The sequence below is a fragment of the Lynx rufus genome, unplaced genomic scaffold (genome assembly GCF_022079265.1).
Source record: "Lynx rufus isolate CCGP_SWC_20201006 ecotype Redwood Valley unplaced genomic scaffold, mLynRuf1.p SCAF_6, whole genome shotgun sequence".
Taxonomy (NCBI): domain Eukaryota; kingdom Metazoa; phylum Chordata; class Mammalia; order Carnivora; family Felidae; genus Lynx; species Lynx rufus.
Window position 1 is genome coordinate 67,833,319 of NW_025814878.1, and position 21,903 is coordinate 67,855,221.

Genomic DNA, 21,903 nt, shown 5'->3' on the forward strand with positions numbered 1-21,903 from the left:
TTATTTAAAGAATTGATTTCTTTTAGCCCAGCAAAGGAGAAAAATTAATAAATTAATATATTTTAATTAAATTTTTTAATGTTTATTTATTTTTGAGAGAGAGACTAAGCATGAGCAAGGGAGGGGCAGAGAGGGAGACAGAATCTGAAGCAGGCTCCAGGCTCTGAGCTGTCAGCATGGAGCCCAACGTGGGGCTCGAACTCATGAGCTGTGAGATCTTGACCTGAGCCAAAGTTAGATGCTTAACCGACTGAGTCATCCAGGTGCCCCAATAAATTCACATATAAACATGATGTTTTGGTGCCATGGCAATAAAACTGGGAAACATCACAGTATCTTAAAGGAAAAGTTACTTTCCATTAGCACTCAAAATTAATAAGCCTGGTTTTTAAAATCACAGTTAACTAATGTGTTGTCCTTGTTTTAAAATGTATAGTCCTGCATCCCAAGAACCACCTCCATGCCTAACAAATTGGAAAAGATTGGTTACCCTATGGAGGATAAGACTACACCAATAAATAACTTCACAGTTTATTCAGGAAATTCTTGAAAACCAATTTATCAATTGAACAGCTTGCTCCTCTGGGCAAATAGCTCTCCTATCAGAATGGATTACTTCCCTGGGCAAAAAGGTCACTTACCACTTATTAATATTTTACTTATCGAGACTTGCTTCAAGACCTAATCTACTAAGTTTCTGAGTTTTGCCCAGTCTCAACCAGATTCTCACACTGAAAGGCATTCCTTTAACCACTTGAGCCCTGATTCCAAAACGCTGTACATCTCTCGCCTGGACCATTCCTTTCTTAGACGCAATGTCCAAGTGGCATTTTTCCCTCAGAGAATGAATGAGAACATCAATACACAGCCAGGCAGCCTATGACACTCTGCACACACAAAGCCTGTGCTGTAACTTGTAACCGTCATGTAATAAGTATAATAGTTAGGTTACTTGTTCCTAAAATTCAGTGTGATTCTTCGCTCCCAGTATTTTTCACAGCTGTGCACCTGCCTCCCTGAATCCACTGTTACCTTGGTTCATTCCCATACATAGATGTCACATGGCTGAAGGCTGCTGTATTTCCTGCTGTCCTTCTGTGCTGTGATGGTCTCTTGATAGTTCACCTAAACAGTATCTCCCCCAACAAATAACAACTTATTCTGAATAATAGAGAAATTCTAAAAAACGATGGTGTAATATTAAATGCCTAAGTTGAAAACAGAAGAATTCTAATTCTTTAACAGCCAAAGTACACAGGGAAACCAAAAGCAAAATATAATACTTTAAATTAAAAGGCATTTTACACTACTTAAGTGCATTTTAAACTATATGAAGTGTACTATATAGAGAGACATAGCAAAGAAATATTTAGGGCTCAGGAATAAAGTTCTGATTTAGTTGCGTACAGATAACTCAGTTATTTAATCTCTTTAATATCTACAGACAAGACACAATTACATTTTCATATAGCTTACAAACCACAATTAAGTACTAGAAATTAAAAATTCACACTATGGTGGGGCACCTGGGTGGCTCAGTCAGTTAGGCGTCTGACTTCAGCTCAGGTCATGATCCCACCGTTTGTGAGTTCAAGCCCTGCAACGGGCTCTGTGCCTGTGCTGACAGCTCAGAGCCTGGAGCCTGCTTTGGATTCTGTGTCTCCCTCTCTCTCTGCCCCTCCTTCACTTGCACTCTGTCTCTGTCTCTCTCAGAAATAAACATAAAAAAATTAAAAAAAATTCACACTATGGTGATAAACTCTGCTTATACAGTTATTGTTATTTGGCAATAATAAATGAAACAAAATTTCATAGATGAGATTTATTACTGAGCCCCAATTATAGTGATTTGGAAAACAGATAAAAATCTACACATGCTACAGGTCCAAAACCCTTGTAAGACAAATCTGAATTATATGCGGTAAACCCAAGAGAGTAAGAAGACCTTCTTTTCTTATTTGTTGGATAGTCCTAGTTCTAAAATAACCATAAGAAAATTTGGTTTTGTGTTTGTAATATCATTGTAACATTAATTTACAAAATCTAAAATAGATAACATTTGGTTGTAGTCAAATAAAAACATCATAACTCAGTATAATATATTTTTTTTTTCAAAGAAAAGTTCCAATTGGGTTATTCTCTCATTTATTTATTTTAGTAGTTGAGTGGGACTACCTTTTCAAATGAAATAAAATTCTGGACCAAAGTAGCTGAAATGGAACACCAAAATATACGAGCCATCTGTGACTCTATAAAAATTATTTGTCTTGGGGGCGCCTGAGTGGCTCAGTTGGTTAAGCATCTGACTCCTGCTCAGGTCATGATCTCATAGTTTGTGGGTTCAAGCCCCACATCACACTCTGTGCTGACAGCTCAGGGCCTGGAGCCTGCTTTGGATTCTGTGTGTCTCTCTCTCTGCCCTCCCCCACTCGTACACTCTTTTTCTCTCAGAAATAAACATTAAAAAAATTATTTGTCTTGAATGTTGACTGTATGCTTCATAATAATTACAATTATTTTTTTTGTCATAAACATAAGTTCTATGCCAGGAAAAAATGAATGCCTTTCTAAACAGCAAAACAAAACTAAACCCTTAAAACAGCTGCAAATGCACAACTCATCTTAAATATTAAAAATACCAGGGGCGCCTGGGTGGCGCAGTCGGTTAAGCGTCCGACTTCAGCCAGGTCACGATCTCGCGGTCCGTGAGTTCGAGCCCCGCGTCGGGCTCTGGGCTGATGGCTCAGAGCCTGGAGCCTGTTTCCGATTCTGTGTCCCCCTCTCTCTCTGCCCCTTGCCCGTTCATGCTCTGTCTCTCTCTGTCCCAAAAATAAATAAACGTTGAAAAAAAAAATACCATACAAATTTAACAGCACCGGCACTATATTTTTATTATATAGAAGTTAATTCACAAAAACAACTTCCATTCTTAATGGCACTTTCATACAAGGACTTCATGAAAGAAAAATATTGAGAAGCTCTTGCTGTGAACAAAGAATGGGGTAAGGGCTGCAGGATGAGATGTAGTCTAGTGGCCCGTTCACAACTGCTACCTTCCTTCCTCATTAACACATTCTAGAACAAGGAGCATGATACTGTGCACTCACAAAGTCTTCCATTAGAAGATTTCAGAGCCTTTAGCAAAGCTCCGTCTGCAGCATCCAGCACTGTTAATCCCATTTAGATGTCTTCCTCCTCATATAACTGTGTCCCTCACTATCAATAGCTTCGTAGAGATCCTTTGTATTCTCTTGGGATGCATGTAGATAACCAATATAAGCCACACAAAGGGAAAGGGTTATCAGTCCAAAAGCCATTACAGGTTTGTTCTGTCAAAGAAAAGAAATTATAAATCCTCATTAAGACTTAATCATTTGAGGAGACCCAAATATCTGTTGTACTTTCCTCCTGACATACCAAGTCTTTACTGCCATACTAGCATTCCTATGGTGATATTTTCCATTATAACAATTTACCCAGTTCTTTATTCAATTAACTCAACTCCTGATAATTCAGAGATTATAGAAGGCTCTTGCTTCTCCTCTCCAGTCTGTCTCCTGCCTACAGCCTCTCAGGCCTGCATCTTCAGAAAGGTGGTGGTTGGGAGAGGGGCGAGGGAAATGAGACACAGAAATGGGTCTAGTGATCAAGTTTTCACTTTTACCTGTGTGACATGGAGAAGTTGCTCAACTTTCCTGGGCTCAAGTTTCCCTACTGGCAAACCTTCAATTAGTTAATCTTATTAAGAAGTGAGGAATGAAGTATAACATGCTATTCTTCTTGCCTGAGTTCATGGATAACTTGCAAAAAGCCTTACATTTTCATGTCCTATATTAAGTGCGGCAAGAATGACAACACATACACTCTCCTCTGGGTACCTACTGTATAACCTTAAGAAACTGTGTGACTGGAGTATATAGCTATACTATGCTGTTCTATACTAAGTTTGATTTACTGCTGAAAAGTCCAAGACCCTGAGAGACTAAGCAATATAACTTTGACACTGGGGGGAAAAAAAAGCCTTTAAGTATAGGAAAGATGTTTACAATTCCACAGAAATGTTTTGTTTTGTCTATACTATAACTCAGATCTTCCTGTGTGTTCATGCTCCCCAAATGAACCTTTCTTAGGTCAGTGTGAGTGTGTGGTAGTGATACAAGTTTCAATTAGCATTTTCTGCTTCTGTAATACTTGCTGTATTACTACTATTTCAAATCTTAATCATCAAAAGAATAAAGGTCAAACTTTTCGACCTGGATGGACATATAACAAGGCCAAAAGCTCAAAGCAGTTTAAATCTATAAATCTTGACATGCACTTGGCAATTAAAACAACATATTAGTTCAAAGGTTTTAAAACATTCTACCTTGATTTAATTACTTGCTTGTTAAATTGACCTGTTTAACTTTAAAACAGTTTACACTGGCAACTATGTTATTAAAATTCTAACCAAGGGGCTTGTGCTGACAGCATGGACCCTGCTTGGAATTCTCTCTCTCTCTCTCTCTCTCTCTCTCTCTCTCTTACTCTCTGTCAAAATATATAAACAAACATTTTAAAAATAGATTTACTAAAATGCTAACCAAAGGGTGCCTGGGTAGCTCAGTTGGTTGAGCGTCCGATTCTTGATTTCGGTTCAGGTCATGATCCCTGGGTTGTGGGATCAAGCCCTGTATCAGGCTCCATGCTCAGTGTGGAGCCTGTTTAAGATTCTCTCTCTCTCCCTCTGACCCTCTCCTCTACTCATGCTCTCTCTCTCTAAAATAAAATTAAAATTAAAATCAAGGGGCGCCTGGGTGGCGCAGTCGTTAAGTGTCCGACTTCAGCCAGGTCACGATCTCGCGGTCCGTGAGTTCGAGCCCCGCGTCGGGCTCTGGGCTGATGGCTCGGAGCCTGGAGCCTGTTTCCGATTCTGTGTCTCCCTCTCTCTGTGGCCCTCCCCCGTTCATGCTCTGTCTCTCTCTGTCCCAAAAATAAATAATCGTTGAAAAAAAAAAAATTAAAATCAAATGCTCGGTCTATGGGATTTCTTTAAAATAAATGAATGAATAAATAAAATTCTAACCAAATCCAATACATTTAAATATATAATAATTTGATTTTACTTACATTTATTTATTTAAAAATAAAGTTCATATTTATTTTAAAATAAAACTGGTCAAATATATTCAGTAATTTGCAACAAAAATATAAATGATTAGCTAACTCCCTTACAGTGTACTAGTGTATGTTTTGAAATTTTTCATACTTGCAATATCCCTTAGGTAAAAATACAATAAAGGCTAGAATTGTAGCCTATAAAAATGATCAGATTTTCATTTTGTTTTATTTCAATGAAAGGTCTTATTTATGTAATAGTACCTGATCAAACAATAAAAATTTCTTTCAAATTGGTGCAACTATTAAAATAAAATATTAAAGAGGAATTTGAGAAGTTGATCTATCAAAGTGCAACTGTATTCTGTTAAAGTTCTCAAATACCTCAAAATAATTAGTTTTATATGTATAGAGAAATAGCATTTAAGATTTCCCTTTCACCTGCTTTTATCAGAGAGGCCTTATTAGTCAACATAAAATTTTCATGACACAATCAAATGTGACAGGAAAATAAACACTTTCTATTTCTGATAGTCTAGTTAAACTGAACATAATGTCTTATCCTAGGTATATTTCTTACGGGTTTAATGAAGAGCTCTGGATTCACAGCCCGAAATAAGGTTGTCGTGCGGACTCCTCTGAGCCCTGGGTTTTTAAAGTCTTTCTCTTTGGGTGGTTCCTTTTTAAAGCCGGGAGACTCTGGTGCTGAAGACATCTTGACTAATGATGATTTATTACCTAGAAGTAAAATAAGAGACTTTTTTTTCTTCACAGTTTTTCTGATAATGTTCTTTAAAAAAAAAAAAAAAAAAACATTCTACATGCATTCCTTTGTTTGAATTCCAGTCCAGATACATACCAAGAGTGATTGCCCATTATTTTATTACTTCATATAACATGTACTTTGTAAATGGTGCTCTAAATTTTATTTAATAAAATCGTTATTTTTGATCTCTTAGAACAAGTCAGGTGGGCAAAAGTTGTGTTCCTACTTTCACAGAAGCCTGGAGAATTGTTCTTGGTCTGAATCACATTGTATCCTGTTATATAAAGAGGAAGCTAAGGGTAGCAGGGGCCAGTGGATAATCCATACCCTTCTTTATTTCCTCCCATTTTCACTCTTCTTCACTTTCCAACAGCTTTGAAAGAACAGTGGCATTTTTCAATTTCTCCTGCAGCTTCACCCCTGGCCCATGCTCATCAGCCTTCTTCCGGGGGACCGACCTAAGCATGAGTACCAAGCAGTAAGGGTAAGTAGCTATTTTCACTCCTCATTTGCCTGTCAGTGACTTTTGGGAAGGACTGCTCTGCTATCTCAAGGTGAATATCCATTTTCCTCTTAATTACTCTAACTCTATCCTATTAAATTCCAATGTGTCTTTTGGTTTATGGTTCTGCCAGCTGGAGTGTCAACATTTTGTGAATATTTTTCTCTTCTAGGTACTATTAGGCAAAAGCTTATTCTTATCATTCCTGCCACCTAATGCTGGGGAGAGGTGTGGGAGGGTTGGAAGGAAAGAGGTAGGAAAAGAAAGCTTCCCAAGGTGGAAATTAATGACAATGTAATAAAATGTTCTGGGGAAATGCTGTAACCCTACCATACAGTAAATGTTATGAAACAAGAGTCAAACATTCACATTTAAACACTCACTGGGGCTTTGTTCATACAAGCATTCTTTAAGTTTTCCATTTTACAGGCTTTATAAAGGCAATATTTCTGCAACTTTATTAGTTATGGAGAAAATTAGTTCAGTTTTTTCAAAACTGTCTTTGTTGAAGTGGTTAGTTCATCTATACCATTTAATGGCATAAACACCTCATCAGGAACACCTACTTGAAGGGAAAGGACTTCTCAACGCTTTCTATACTTGCTAGGGCTTCTAAAATGTTCGCTGTTTCCTATTCCTTCATCCACTGGATGATGGTTTTCATTGTTGTCACGATATTCAACATCACTTTCTGGTTCCACTTTGATATTACTTAGCACTCATATATCAATTTTAGGATTTGCTAACTCTTGGAAAATAGTTCATAGTTCAACTGCTATCTCTAGCCACAAAGTCTTTAAAATCAAACTGGTCTGGGAGATGAGTTTCCCAAAATTCCCAAAATTTCACTATGTGGATGGCTCTACAGACCACCAGGTCTCAGCAATCATGCCAATAGCTTGCTTCACTTTATTTTCACAGTTTTCCCTTCATCATCCAGATTTAGAAAGAGTTGTTTCAGCAGTGTGCTTTCACTGTGAAAATTAACCCCCATCTTATGGGTGTAGAGTGGCTGTGCAGTTCAATGGGAAAAACTCAACACATGCATCATCTAAGCATAGGAATGTGTTGTAGGCAGAGCAACCGACTGTCTATCAGCAGGAGGATATTGTATTTTGCTCCTTTCATTCTCTTGCCAGCATTTCTCATTCATTAAATAAATGTCTCATCCTATAGGTATATGTACTGGCTTGGTAATCATAGGGGAGCAAATGAGCATTTCCAAAGCACTGAAGGTAAACTACTTGCCAATGACAAGTAGTCTCACCTTTTCCGTCCAAGATGCATTCAGCAGAATAGAACAATCATCAGTCTTTGTTTACTTCTTTTGCAAAGTCCACCTTGGGCATGACATATATGAGGTAGCAATTCATAGAACACTTCATCAGCATTTCAAACATTAGTCAAGCTGTAACTAGCAATTGTTTTGTTGTTGTTGTTTTATTTCTCTTGTATGCAAGTTACTCATTTTCTCCACTAGAACAGTGTTTTGTTTTGGTTTTTTTCACTACAGACAACTTCTGAAACAATTCCATAACATGCCTGGTATTTGTTCAGTCAGCATACACTTGCTTGAAACTCATCATGCCCAAAGGTGGCAAAAAATCCACTGCTTCCTGCTGACCAGGAGGTCCGTCGACATGCCCATTTCCTGTATTAACTTCTTGATACTACACAAAACCAGCTGTAACGGGGACTTGGCATATGCTTCTGTGTTAGGCCCAGAATCCCTATAACTTCCTCCTCATTTATGGCCTTACCTTTCAATAATGTCAACAATACAGGGGGAGGGATGTAAAATTCCTTTGCTACTCCTCCTTTCTTATGAGAACAAACTACTCCTGTTGGTTTCTTTTCCTTCTATGAAAACTGCTAACATTTCTTCTTTCCCTCTCAACCATGAGAGCAGGGTAGACGGTATGTGCAAATGTATTTAGAATTTAAGTAACAAATGATGGTCACCAGATGCCTAAGCTAGGTGCCAGTGATGTTTCTACTTAAGCTAATAACATGATTGACTGTAATGTGGGGGAAAAAATATCAGAAAGAAGCAATCATTAAAATGGAAGCGATATTACAGTCTGTAAATCAGCCATGCCCATAAAAAAATGTGAGGCAGGAAACAGTTAACACAATGTCCACACTGTTAGGACTGAATCACAGCCTCACAGTATACCCCTAATTGAAACTGGGGCATTAGATAAAAATAGTAGGAAGGCCTGAAAAAGCAAATATACAAAGGTAAGTCATTATAACCATAAACTGACAAAGAGGCATTTTCCTTCAATTAATGAGAAATTGCTGCATGTATTTAAAACAAAGATAACCAGTAGAATATGGTTTAAAATTGTCTAGTGGGAAGAAAAACAAGGTAATGGGGAAGGTGGGTATAGACAGCACATATTGTAGAGCACAGAAGGGCCCTCAGACCACAGTTATCACACACACTCTGTGTTGATGAAAATGTGCCAAGAATTGAGGATGATTAACTCAATACTTACCTCAAGTCCAAAAAATGAGAGAGAGAGAGGTAGGGAAATTTCACTATTTTAAAGTCAAAGGGATATAGTAATGTTCGATGTCAAAATTCAACCTATATGAAATGTCTATAAAAACTATAGGGGCACCTGGGCGGTTCAGTCGGTTAAGCGTCCGACTTCAGCTCAGGTCATGATCTCGCCATTCGTGAGTTCGAGCCCCGTGTCAGGCTCTGTGCTGACAGCTCAGAGCCTGGAGCCTGTTTCAGATTCTGTGTCTCCCTCTCTCTCTGACCCTCCCCCATTCATGCTCTGTCTCTCTCTGTCTCAAAAATAAATAAACATTAAAAAAAATTAAAAAAAAAACAAACTACAGATTAAGAGTGTTCTAACGTGAATTGTAATGACTTCATTTTAGTTGCAAGATTCCTTGGTCTCATCTGTTCCTTAGCAGAACCTGTTTCCTTTGTAATGAATCAAGGAAATAAGCAACCAAGGCAGTATTCCTTATATTACAATCTCCAGACATCCATATTCGCCTTAACAATGCACTATGTATGTTAAACTTTTTACCAGAAATGACAATTAACGAATACCTGGGCTGGGGTGCCTGGGTGGCTCAATCGGTTGACCATCTGACTTCAGCTCAGGTCATGATCTCACAGATCGTGAGTTCGAGCCCCGCGTCAGGCTCTGGGCTGACAGCTCAGCTTTGGATTCTGTGTCTCCCTCTCTCTCTGCCCCTTCTCCACTCACGTTCAGTCTCTGTGTCTCTCTCAAAAATAAATAAAACATAAAAAATATATATATCTGGGCTAGAAGCCACCAGAAGTGTTTATTAAAGGGACAAATTAAGGGATTACCTACTACACTATATGTTGTATTTTAAAAGATTTCATATACCATAATTTCCATTGTTTATGATACTTTCTGCAGAGTATATAAGTAACATTTCCCGTTATATATCAGCCTTTTATCAGACAACATTTTCCATTATATATCAGTCTTTAAATAAGACAGCTTGGGGCGCCTGGGTGGCTCAGTTGGTTAAGCGTCCAACTTTGGCTCAGGTCATGACCTCATGGTTCATGAGTTCTAGCCCCACGTTGGGCTCTCTGCTGAAAGCTCACAGCCGGGAGTCTGCTTTGGATTCTGTGTCTCCCTCTCTCTCTGCCCCTCCACCCACTCACACTCTGTCTCTTTCTCTCTCAAAAATAAACATTAAAAAAAAAAAGACAACTCAATTTTATTGCTTTTTTAATGAGCCACAGTCACTGAAGATGTTACAATAGTTCTCCCAAAATTATATGAATTTGTTTATACCATCTATTGAACTAACAAAAAAATCTTAAGAACCTTCTATACTTTAAATAAAAAATGTAGATTACTGAGGCCAAAATGGGCTTTAGTAGCCAAGAATTTGTTATATATAATAGAAGAAACAAAACACCACAAAATCTTTTCCATGTGTAAAGTTCTTTAGAATCTCTTCACATGCCTGACCCACAAAGATCTACATACATGGCTGGAGGAGAAATTCAAGATATGTTGGTTGAATAAGCACAGTATATAGAGTATAAAGCCTTAGTTGTTTATTCACAGATATGTTCATTGTCAAAACTCTTTGGGAAAACAAATATCTACATCAAAAGTAAACTTTTTTATGGATTTTATTGATTGATTTTTTTAAAATGTTTATTCATGGGGCGCCTGGGTGGCTCAGTCAGTTAAGCGGCCGACTTCAGCTCAGGTCATGATCTCGCGGTCCATGAGTTCAAGCCCCGTGTCGGGCACTGTACTGACAGTTCAGAGCCTGGAGCCTGTTTCAGATTCTGTGACTCCCTCTCTCTGACCCTCCCCCGTTCATGCTCTGTCTCTCTCTGTCTCAAAAATAAATAAACATTAAAAAAAATAATAATAATAAATAAATAAAATGTTTATTCATTTTTGAGAGAGAGAGAGAGACAGACAGAGTATGAGCTGGGGAAGAGCAGAGAGAGATAGGGAGACACAGAATCCGAAGCAGGCTCCAGGCTCTGAGCGGTCAGCACATAACCCTATGCGGGGCTCGAACCATGAGCAGTGAGACCATGACCTGAGCTGAAGTTGGAGGCTCAACCAACTGAGCCACCCAGGCGCCCCCACCAAAAGTAAACTTTTACTGTAGAACTAAAAGCTGACTAGCTATTTTCAAGTGCACAGCTAATATAAATTCCACTTTTAAAAGCTGCGAAACTCATCAAAAATTCAAAGCACAGCAATAATCTATTTGGACATTACCACTCAAATGAACTGTACTTAAGACAAAAATATCTACTGAACATCTAGCACACTTCTTTCAGAACTTCTTGTCTTCCCATCACTTTCTCCAACTTTTTTCCTTACTCTTTGTTTCCTACCGCAAGTAACCAGCACTTGCTTATTTGCATATGATATTGACCAATCTCTAGTTATACTCACTTTTAAAAAAAAATTTTTTTTAACGTTTATTTATTTTTGAGACAGAGAGAGAGAACAGGGGAGGGTCAGAGAGAGGGAGACACAGAATCTGAAACAGGCTCCAGGCTCTGAGCTGTCAGCACAGAGCCCGACGCAGGGCTCAAACTAACAGACTGCGAGATCATGACCTGAGCCGAAGTCAGCTGCTCAACCGACTGAGCCACCAGGCGCCCCTATACTCACTTTTTTAAAAAAAGTTTATTTATTTATTTTGAGAGAGAGCACAGGAGAGGACAGAGAGAGAGGGAGAGAGAATCCCAAGCAGACTCTTCAGTGTCAGCACAGAGCCTGACATGGGCTGCAACTCACAAACCATGGGATCATGACCTGAGCCAAAATCAAGTTGGATACTTAACCAACTGAACCACCCAGGTGCCCCTAGTTATACTCACTTTCAAGATAGGTTTATTTTTAAGCTAAGGGAAGAAATTTCATGTACAGTGTTAAAAAGGGAATCATACAAAACAAACACACAGAGTCTGGCAGGGATGATGGAAACTTGGCATTGCACTGCTCCTGGCTAAGCAATTTGGTGATTAGTTTGTGTATGGGACCACTTGGAAAATACTCCATAAATCAGGTATCCACAGGGCCACCCTGGTTGGTGAAATCTGTCCAGGAGCCCCTACTCTTATTTCTTCTTCATTTTTCCATCACTCATTTCTTGTTCCCTTATTGACAAATGATAAAAAACTGTTGTTTCTAAATTTTAAAGAAATAGAGTAGGATTTTTCATACGTATCTGTATAAATGATGTAAATTAAGCTGCATTTACTTCATATGTCCCACCCTGCTAAAAAGTTCTTTACCTTTTTCTTCTGCCCATCCTCTTGTGAAGGAAATATGAGGAGATAAAGGGTGCAATTCCATGAGGGTCATTCACACCTCAAAGTGTGAGGATGGTGCCCTCCTGGAATTAATAATACACAATGTGTGAGGCTGTATAAGATAGTCCAAGATAGTGCTAGACAGAGTCAGGACTGGTCGTTTTTCTGTTTGTTTTGTTTTAAGTAGGCTTCAGCACAGAGCCCAATGTGGGGCTTGAACTCACAACCCTGAGATCAAGACCTGAGCTGAGATCAAGCAAGAGTCAGAGGCTCAACTGACTGAGTCACTAAGGTGCCCCAGGACTGGTCATTTTTGATGATGATTTTCCTTCCTTTAGCAAAATTCTTCCTCAGGGGGATGATCCAGAATGTATCTGGCAACTGACATAAAACAATTCATTGACCTAAAACTGGCATGACTGTCTATATTATACTATATATGGAAATTAGACCAAGATAAAAAGACTATGAGTTACTTTAGGGAAAAATTTAATCTTCAGGTATTCATTTTTGAAATGAGCATCTCAATAGGAGATGTCAAAACAGAATTATCAGAATTACAGCATGTTAGTGAGAAGGAACCTTAGCAATAATCAGAGCCTTTCCTTCAACACTTAGGGAATTATATAAACCTAACCAAAAAGATGAAAAATCTATACAATGAAATCTATAGAAAGCCTATGAAAGAAATTGAAGAAGACACACAAAAAATGGAAAAATACTTCATGCTCATGGACTGGAAGAACAAGTATTGTTAAAATGTCAATACTATCCAAAGCAATCTATATGTTCAATGAAATCCCTATCAAAATAACACTAGCATTCTTCACAGAGCTAGAACAAACAATCCTAAAATTTGTATGGAACCAGAAAAGACCCCAAATAACCAAAGTAATATTGAAAAAGAAAACCAAAGCTGGAGGCATCACAATCCCAGACTTCAAGATGTATTACAAAGCTGTAATCATCAAAAAGGTATGGTACTGGCACAAAAACAGACATAGATCAGTGAAATAAAATGATAACCCAGAAATGGACCCACAAACGTATGGCCAACTAATCTTTGACAAAGCAGAAAAGAATATCCAGTGGAAAATAGTCTCTTCAGCAAATGGTTTTGGGAAAAGTGGACAGCAACATGCAGAAGAATGAACCTAGACCACTTTCTTACACCATACCCCAAAATAATAAACTCAAAATGGAGGACAGACCTAAATATAAGACAGGAAACCATCAAAATCCTAGAGGAGAAAGCAGGCAAAACCTCTTTGATCTTGGCCACAGCAACTTCTTACTCAACATGCCTCCGGAGGCAAGTGAAACAAAAGCAAAAATGTACTACTAGGACCTCAGCAAAATAAAAAACTTCTGCACAGCAAAGGAAACAATCAACAAAACTAAAAGGCAACAGACAGAATGGGAGAAGATATTGCAAATGACATACCAGATAAAGGGTTAGTATCCAAAATCTATGAAGAACTTATCAAACTCGACACCCTAAAAACAAATAATCCAGCGAAGAAATGGGCAAAAGACATGAAAAGACGCTTTTCCAAAGAAGACAACCAGATGGCTAATAGACACATGAAAAAATGCTCAACATCACTCATCATCAGGGACATACAATTAAAACCACAATGAGATACTACCTCACACCAGTCAGAATGGCTAAATTATCAATTCAGGCAACAACATGTGTTGGCAAGGATGCAGAGAAAGAGGATCTCTTTTGCACTGCTGGTGGGAATGCAAACTGGTGTAGCCACTCCAGAAAACATTAAGGAGGTTTCTCAAAAAATTAAAAATAGAACTACCCTATGACCCAGCAATTGCACTGCTATTTATCAAAGGGTTACAGGTGTGCTGTTTTGAAGGGGCACATGCACCCCAATGTTTATAGCAGTGCTACTGACAATAGCCAAAGTATGGAAACAGCCCAAGTGTCCACTGAGGGATGAATGGATAAAGAAGATGTGGTATACACATACAATGGAATATTACTCAGCAGTCAAAAAGAATGAAATCTTGCCATCTGCAAGTACATGGATAGAACTAGAGGGTATTATGCTAAGCAAAATAAATCAGTCAGAGAAAGACAAGTATCATATGACTCCACCCATATGTGGAATTTAAGATACAAAACAGATGAACATACAGGAAGGGAAGTAAAAATAATATAAAAACAGGGAGGGGGACAAAACATAAGTGATTCTTTTTTAGTATAAATGCTGCCAAAGTGAGCACAAGAGACTCTTAAAGACAGAGAACAAACTGATGGTTGCTGGAGGGGCTATGGGTGGGGGGATGGGCTAAATGGGTAAGGGGCTTTACAGAAGGCACTTGTTTGGATAAGCACTGGGTGTTATACATAGGGGATGAATCACTGGAATCTACTGCTGAAATCATTATTGCACTATATGCTAACTAACTTGGATGTAAATTAAAAACAAATTAATTTAAAAATATTTAGGGAATTATAAAATTGACAAAATAATGAGATATAAAATACACTTGTTATTTTAGTTTCATATACCATGCTATCTTAATATGTAAGAAAAAACATTTGAAGTCTGGAACAAAACACCTTAAAAATAATTTAAATTAGAATAAACAAGTTTGGGTTAGAATCAGAGGGATTTATGTCTTGAGGGGAGGTAGCATAGCCTCAAATTACAACTTTATTATTTATAAGCTGGAGGTCTTTGAATAAGTGACAACCTCTGTGGGCCTCAGTTTCCACCTAAAGGGGTAAAGTTATCTTACTGCATAGAACTGCTCTGTAGATTGAGATAACATTTTTTTTAGATAATATTTTTTTAAAGGATATAACAGATGTTCAGTAAATCGTCGCCATTATCTGCTTACCATCTAGTCCAATTCTTTTTTTTTTTTTTTTTTTTTTTTTTTAACAGAGAAACCTAGACCCAAAGAGATTGTGTCTTTGCCATTAGGAGGAAGATAATCCAGGTCTCTCAATGTCCAAGCCCACCCCTATTCCACCACTTGACCTCACCTTACTTCAAAATCGATAAGACGTTGCATCTACAAGTTATTTCCAGAATTATGAAACATAAAATTGCAATCACTTAAATGTTTTAAATGGATTCCGTATTTGTTGTTTTGGGTGTAAAAAAAAATACTGTTTAAAAAGTATCTTTCCATCTCTTGAATTTACTTTACCTGAGTAAGGGAGAAAGATTTTCACAATGGCCTAGTTACAATCTGAGGGCTGTAAAGTATTATTAAGGTCTACTCCCCTCTCCATACTGTGGTACCTACATTACAGCTGGTTATTTCTCGAAGACAGATGCATCTGAAGCCTCCAGAAAAAGAAACTGCATTCAATTAAGTTTCAGACACGGTGTTGCAAAGTGGAACGTAAGACTTTTTAACAGTTACTAAAGGAAAGAGCACCTCCAGTGAAAACAATTACAACACCATTTCCCCCTAAACAGGAGTTTGGTGAGCAGGGACACCAAGTGCCTGTACAGGAAATGGGAGGGTTCTTGGGGTGGAGGTGTCCATGGATAGGGCACTGACCAGAGGGCCCGGGCTCCTAGCACGTAAGGGGCGGGAAATAGGTCCTGTGGGGCCACAGATCCCGGAGACCGCTCAGAGCGCCCACGGAGTGCCGAGGGGTCGGGGTGCTCGGGAGAACGCCGTCAGGTCCAACGCACCTGGGAGTAAGGCCGCAGGGCGGCCGGGCCCGCCAAGACCTGGCACCAGCGCGCGGTGGGGCTGCCGTCCTGTTTCTGCAGGCAGCCCGCGGCCCCGCCACCGGTCACCCGCCGCCGAACACCTGCCCCGAGGTCACCTACTCCCTCTTCGCTCCGCCTCGTCTCTGTCTGCGGGAGAGAGCGGCCCAGCGCGCCCAGCCGGCTCAGCGCCACAGCGGCCCCTACAGCCTGGAGGCTGTGATGCCTAGGCTCGTGGACTGTGGGACCCAGGCCAGCCCTGCTTGGGTACCTCCTACGCCCTGGGGCCGCCTGCGGATTTGCCTGCTGGAGTTTGCAAGGGGCGTGTTTAGCGTCTTCCTTTTTTACCTTTAGTTTTCAGCCTCCTACGGTTCAAATAACCTTCCAGTTTCATGTGTCTGTGTTTTGTATAAATAAAAGGAGACATCACCTAGAAACATATTCATTTATTTAATGGAAGGGGAAAGCTTTCTGAATCGGGGGAGAAGGCTGGGATTTGGTATCCTCCTTGCCCAGATTTTAGAGGCACAGTCATTCAAATGTGCAGTTAATACTCTGCCGTTCTACTAGTGCCTTGACATTTCAAGATAGAAGACATTTGTAGCTATGGTTGTGATAAGAATAGATAAGGTTGTTGGTCTGCACGTACTTTCCCGATTTTAAAGTTTGTTGGTATAGCAGTTGTATTAAACAAACAAAATAGAATAGCAGTATTACAAGAGGCTGGGAGAGACGCTGGTCCTTGTCTCACAGAGTGGAAGAATGAATCTGGTGGATAACAGAGAGTGAGCAAAGCAGTGAGTTTATTGAGAAAGTATGAAGCTCTCAAGAGTGAGAGGGGTCTTGACTGGGTAGTTAGGGAGGATTTTTGTCCCCTTTTATTGGGACCTAATCAGAAAGTTTGTGAGCCTCCACTGATGGCACCTAGCCCAGGCAGGTCTGAATACGTTTATCTTTTTTTCTTTTTTTTCTCCAACCCGTCTGCTGCCTGCCTCCCTGAAGGTCCCTTATCTCTCCCTGCCTAATGTTAACCCTTTCCCTACATAGCAGGTGCTCAGATTTGGACATGGATTTGTGTAAAGCTTGGGCAGATGAATTTTGAATTTAAAACTCGTTCGTTCAAGCCAAATTAACTTTATATTTGACTTGAGGTTTAATTTCTAAAAGTTCATCACCATCTGGTATTACTAGGCAATATTATGACAAAATAAGTTAAATTTTATTTAAAAGCTGTTTGTGATATGAAAAGGTGCTCGATATCATTAATCATCAGGGAAATGCAAATCAAAATCACAATGAGATACCATCTCACACCTGTTAGAATGGCCATCAATCAAAAAAGACAGTGAGAAGTGGTGATGAGGATGCAGAGAAAAAGGAACCCCCTTGCACTGTTGGTGGGAATGCAAACTAGTGCAGCCACTGTGGAAAACAGCATGGAGTTTCCTCAAAAAAATTAAAAATAGAACTACCGTCTGATGCAACAATTCCATTTCTGGATATATATACAAAGTATATGAAATTACTATCTCAAAAAGATATCTGCACCCCATAATGTTCATTTGCAGCATTTTTACAATAGCCAAAATATGGAAGCAACCTAAGTGTTTGTCAGTGGGTGAGTGGATAAAGAAAATTTGGTATATATGTGTGGTGGAATATTATTCAGCCCTGAGAAAGGACGTCCTGCTGTTTGTGACAACATGGTTGGATCTTTTTTTTTTTTTTTTTTTTTTAGAGAGAGAAAGAGTGAGAGTGCAAGTGGGGGGAGGGGCAGAGGGAGAGAGAACCTTTTCTTTTAATGTTTATTTATTTAGACAGGGACAGAGAGATCAAGTGGGGGAGGGGCAGAGAGGGAGAGAGAATCCCAAGCAGGATTCTGCACTGACAGTGAGGAGCTTGACACAACACTCGATCCCACGAACCTCTGGATCATGACCTGAGCCGAATCAAGTTGGACACTCAAGCAACTGAGCCACCAGGTGTCCCACGAGAGAGAATCTTAAACAGGCTCCATGCTCAGTGTGGAGTCCAAAGCAGGGCTCAATCCCCCAACCCTGGGATCATGACTTGAGTCAAAATCAAGAGTTGGAGGCCAACAGACTGAGCCACTCAGGCACCCCATAACAACATGGATGGATCTTGAGGGCATTATGCTAAGTGAAGTAAGTCAGACAGAAAGACAAATACTGTAAATCATGTATATGCAGAATCTAAAAAAGATGAATGCACAGAAATAGAGACTAGACTGCTGGCTGCTAGGGACTGAAGGCATAAGACAAATGGGGAGCCATTGGTCAAAGAGTACAAACTTCCAGTTAGAAGATGATTTTTTTTAAGTTTATTTATTTTGAGAAAGAAAGCACATAAATGGGAGAGGGACAGAGAGAGAGAGGCAGAGAAAAAAAAGCCCAAGCAGGCTCTGTGCTGTCAGTACAGAGCCCAATGTGGGGCTTGAATTCACAAACTGTGAGATCATGACCTGAGCTAACGTCTGATGTTTAACCAACTGAGCCACCAAGGCGCCCCAACATGAATAATTTCTGAAGATGTAATGCGTAACACAATGATTACAGTTGATAATACTGTATTTTATGTGAAATTTGCTAATAGATCTTAAATATTCTCACTAAAAAAAAATTAACTGGTGATGCTCTGTATAAATGTGTTAAATCAAGATATTATACACTTCATATTTGTACAATGTTATATGTCAATTATATCTCAGTAAAGCTGGGGTGGAGGGGAAGTTGCCCATAAAATCAATACCAAACACAACACCAAACTTCCAGATTATGTTCAAAAGTCTCTCAAACAAACAAACAAACAAACAAACAAAAATGAAAGAAAGAAAGGAAAAGAAAAAGAAAAAAGAAAAGAAAAGAAAAGGCTATTTGTGCAGTAACCACAGAACAACTGCAGGCTACAAACATTCTTGTGTTGCATTATCAATATACCCATATTTTCTCCTTATCCCTCAGGGTTCCCCTCACTGATCAGCAAAATACCAAGTATCACTTAGAAACAAAATTATCTTAACTGTCATGATCAATCCCAAAGTGATCAGGTGAAAGAATGTGTAATAAAAGAGCATAAACTGTAGGTAAAGATAATAGAGAAAAGCCTAAAGGCCTTGCCAATGTCGTGGATATGAAAAATGCAAGTGGTGTGGATAAACAACAGTTCTTTCCATTTTATCATGCTTTTAAGAAATTACTTTGAAGAATGATGCCAGTCTGAAATCAGCTTTTATAATCATTTTAAACAGCACCATCAATATTTAATAATATGTAACAGGAGATTTGGTATTTGCTAGGATTAGGAGATTTTATATTTTATGGGATGAGCTACATAAAACAAAAGTTCACCTGTGTGAAAATACATTCAAATTGACAAAATACACCTATTTTCATCAGGAGTTCATCAAGTGTGTCCCAGGGACAACACTAGTGGTCTCTGAGCCTTATCAGGGGAATCTCTGATGTGCTGCTTCCTTTTTTTTCAGGAATGAATGGATAGCTGTCTTATAATACTTAATAAAACTCATAAATTAATTTATTGGTGTTTTATCAAAAGCACGGTTTGGTTTGCTGTTGTTACTGTTGTTGTTATAAAACAAATGCTGGCTTCTTTTCCCCAGCATTAAGCCAACCCAATGTCAAAGTAGCTAATATCATTAATGTGGGTCATGGGGATATCTGACTCCACTGAATGCTTTATTAGCTGACAAACTGGAAAAAATTAGGCCATGTGTGGTATAATACAAAAATAATCCCAATTCTCCACTCCTCCATACTTTACCCCTCACCCCTGTGTCCATCCCTTATCCATGCCCTCCCACTCTGATTCTGGGGTCAGCCTTATGAATTATTTTGGTTAATATGATACTAGCAAATATGACACAAGCAGAAGCTGAAAAAGTGTTTGAACTGGTGATTATGCCCCAACTAGCCCACTGGAGACAGCCAAGCCAAGTCATCCTCATCATTCCAACAGAGGCCATCCTAAGACTGGCCATCAGTCAGCTGGGCCCGAGCGAGACATGTGAGCAAGCCCAGCCCAGGTCAGCAGAGCTACCTGCCAAGGTCAGACAAGCCTGCTCAGGACAGCTGGGCTTAAACAGGTGTGTTGGTTGTTGTGCAGCTTTATTGTGGCAATGGATAATAGATACCCACACACTCCACTGCAAATTCGCTGAAATCAAAGAGCATTTGCCTGATAGCTTGAGGAGTAATCTGCTTCCAGTAGGAACTGTAAGAAGAACAAATGTTTGCTATTTGTAAAAATTATATTGTGGTCTGGCATCATAGGAATATCTGTTACGGCAAGGAAATGAAATGTATCAAGTGTTAGGAAACATAAATAGGTTTAAAAAATTAGAATGGGGAACTGATACTATTTTGAGGATCACAATCTACTGCTGTTTTTCTTTCATATAATATTTTTAGGAAAACTGGTTTTGATACTTCCCACATCAGGTAATCCTGTATTTACTTTTATTTCTAAACACTAGAAAAAAGAAAAATTAGGGGAACCTGGGTGGCTCAGTTGGTGAAGCGTCTGACTTCGGCTCAGGTCATGATCTTGTGGTCCATGAGTTAAAGCCCAGCATTGGTCTCTGTGCTGACAGCTTAGAGCCTGGAGCCTTCTTCGGATTCTGTGTCTCCCTCTCTCTCTGCTCTTCCTTTGCTTGCACTCTGTCTCTCTCTCTCAAAATAAAATTTTTTTTTATTCTAAATTTTTTTTAATTGAGCCATGGAAGCAAGAATCCATTATCGGTGCAGTTAGATTCAGTTTAGTGAAAAAAAATTTGGAGCATTCAATGTGACAGGTACTATATGGACATTGGGAATTTAAAGATTAAGATATATTTTCTGCCCTTGAGGACCTTAAAGATTTGTGAAGGAGACAAATATAAAAATAGATCATTTCAACATAATGTGATAAGTGATAATACAATGATGTGCACAAGTTTCTTTGGAATCACAGAGAATGGTGTGTAGCTTGGCCTGGAGGGATGGGTGACTGAGCTGAGAGAATCAGAAGCATTAACGAAGGCAAGGAAGTTAGAAAGGATGTTTCAGGGTAGTGAAAACAGAATGAATACAGTCCTCAAAGCATGAAACCATATAGTGTGTGTTAAATATTCACCAAAGAGTGAATAATAAAATGGAAAATGGAAAGAAATGAAACTGGGAAAACAGCTGGGGGTCAGTCCAGGAGGTTTCACATCCATGGTAAGGGACTGGCTCAGTATTCTGAAGGTCATGGGAAGGCATTGAAGCCATTTAAACCAGGAGCTAGATGGTCATATGTATGTTTTACCTAGATTTCTCTGAGAACAAGATGGACACAGAACTGGTTAAAAAAGCCACTGCAGTATTCTAGGAGAGAGGGAATGAAGTCCTGGATTAGGACAGTAATAGGAAGTATAGAGAATATGGGATGGATTGGGGTCTTGTTTTGACTGGGGCAGGAGAAGCAGGAGGTGAAGGAAAAAAAGAAACTAGGATAATGTAGTGGACCTGTGACCTTCTGCCAAGATCCCCTCTTTGGGGCTTTGTGAAAGATCTGCCACTGACTACCCCCAGTGGCTCCTTTGCTGGACATTCTCGTGGCTTCAGGGAATTGTTTCATCCAGTCCTTCAGGGGTTGCCTGTGACCAATGACAGTCTGATAAGGGTATTGAGCATATGCCCATGATATTCAGGAGAGATAAAGGTTTAAGAATCATCAAATACAGATGATAGGTAAAACCATACAGTGGATGTGAGCATGTAAGGAGAGGAGGCAGAGAAGGAATGGTAGGCCACTACAAGGTACTGGAAACATCTGGGGCACCTGGGTGGCTTAGTTGGTTAAGTGTCCAACTCTTGATTTTGGCTTAGGTCATAATCTCATGGTTTCTGGGATCAAGCCCCGTGTAGGGCTCTGAGCTGACAGTGCGGAGCCTGCTGAGGATTCTCTCTCTCCCTCTCTGTCTGCTCCTCCTCCACTTGCGCTCTCTCTCTCACACACAATAAATGAATGAATGAATGAA

General features: G+C 39.3%; 1 protein-coding gene across 3 annotated transcripts; it reads right to left on the reverse strand.

Moving 5' to 3' along the window:
• Window positions 1-2,861: 2,861 nt before the first annotated feature.
• SMIM8 (small integral membrane protein 8) lies at window positions 2,862-15,976 on the reverse strand. Of its 3 annotated transcripts, XM_047102985.1 has the most exons (4): window positions 15,846-15,976; window positions 6,191-6,321; window positions 5,678-5,835; window positions 2,862-3,329 (listed from the first exon to the last, which is right to left on the reverse strand). In XM_047102985.1, the coding sequence occupies exons 3-4, from the start codon at window positions 5,810-5,812 to the stop codon at window positions 3,171-3,173; spliced, it is 294 nt and encodes a 97-aa protein (XP_046958941.1). In that variant the 5' UTR covers window positions 5,813-5,835; window positions 6,191-6,321; window positions 15,846-15,976; the 3' UTR covers window positions 2,862-3,170. The 3 variants fall into 3 exon arrangements, with proteins under 3 accessions (XP_046958941.1, XP_046958940.1, XP_046958942.1); XM_047102984.1 differs by lacking the exon at window positions 6,191-6,321; XM_047102986.1 differs by lacking the exons at window positions 6,191-6,321; window positions 15,846-15,976 and adding an exon at window positions 9,439-9,474.
• Window positions 15,977-21,903: the final 5,927 nt, after the last annotated feature.

Coding starts and splice junctions, on each gene's coding strand:
- SMIM8 (XM_047102984.1), bottom strand. CDS start 5,812: ATGTCTTCAGCACCAGAGTCTCCCGGCTTTAAAAAGGAACCACCCAAA. Junction 3,330..5,677: donor CAGAGCTCTTCATTAAACCC/GTAAGAAATATA, acceptor TTTCTTTGACAG/AACAAACCTGTAATGGCTTT.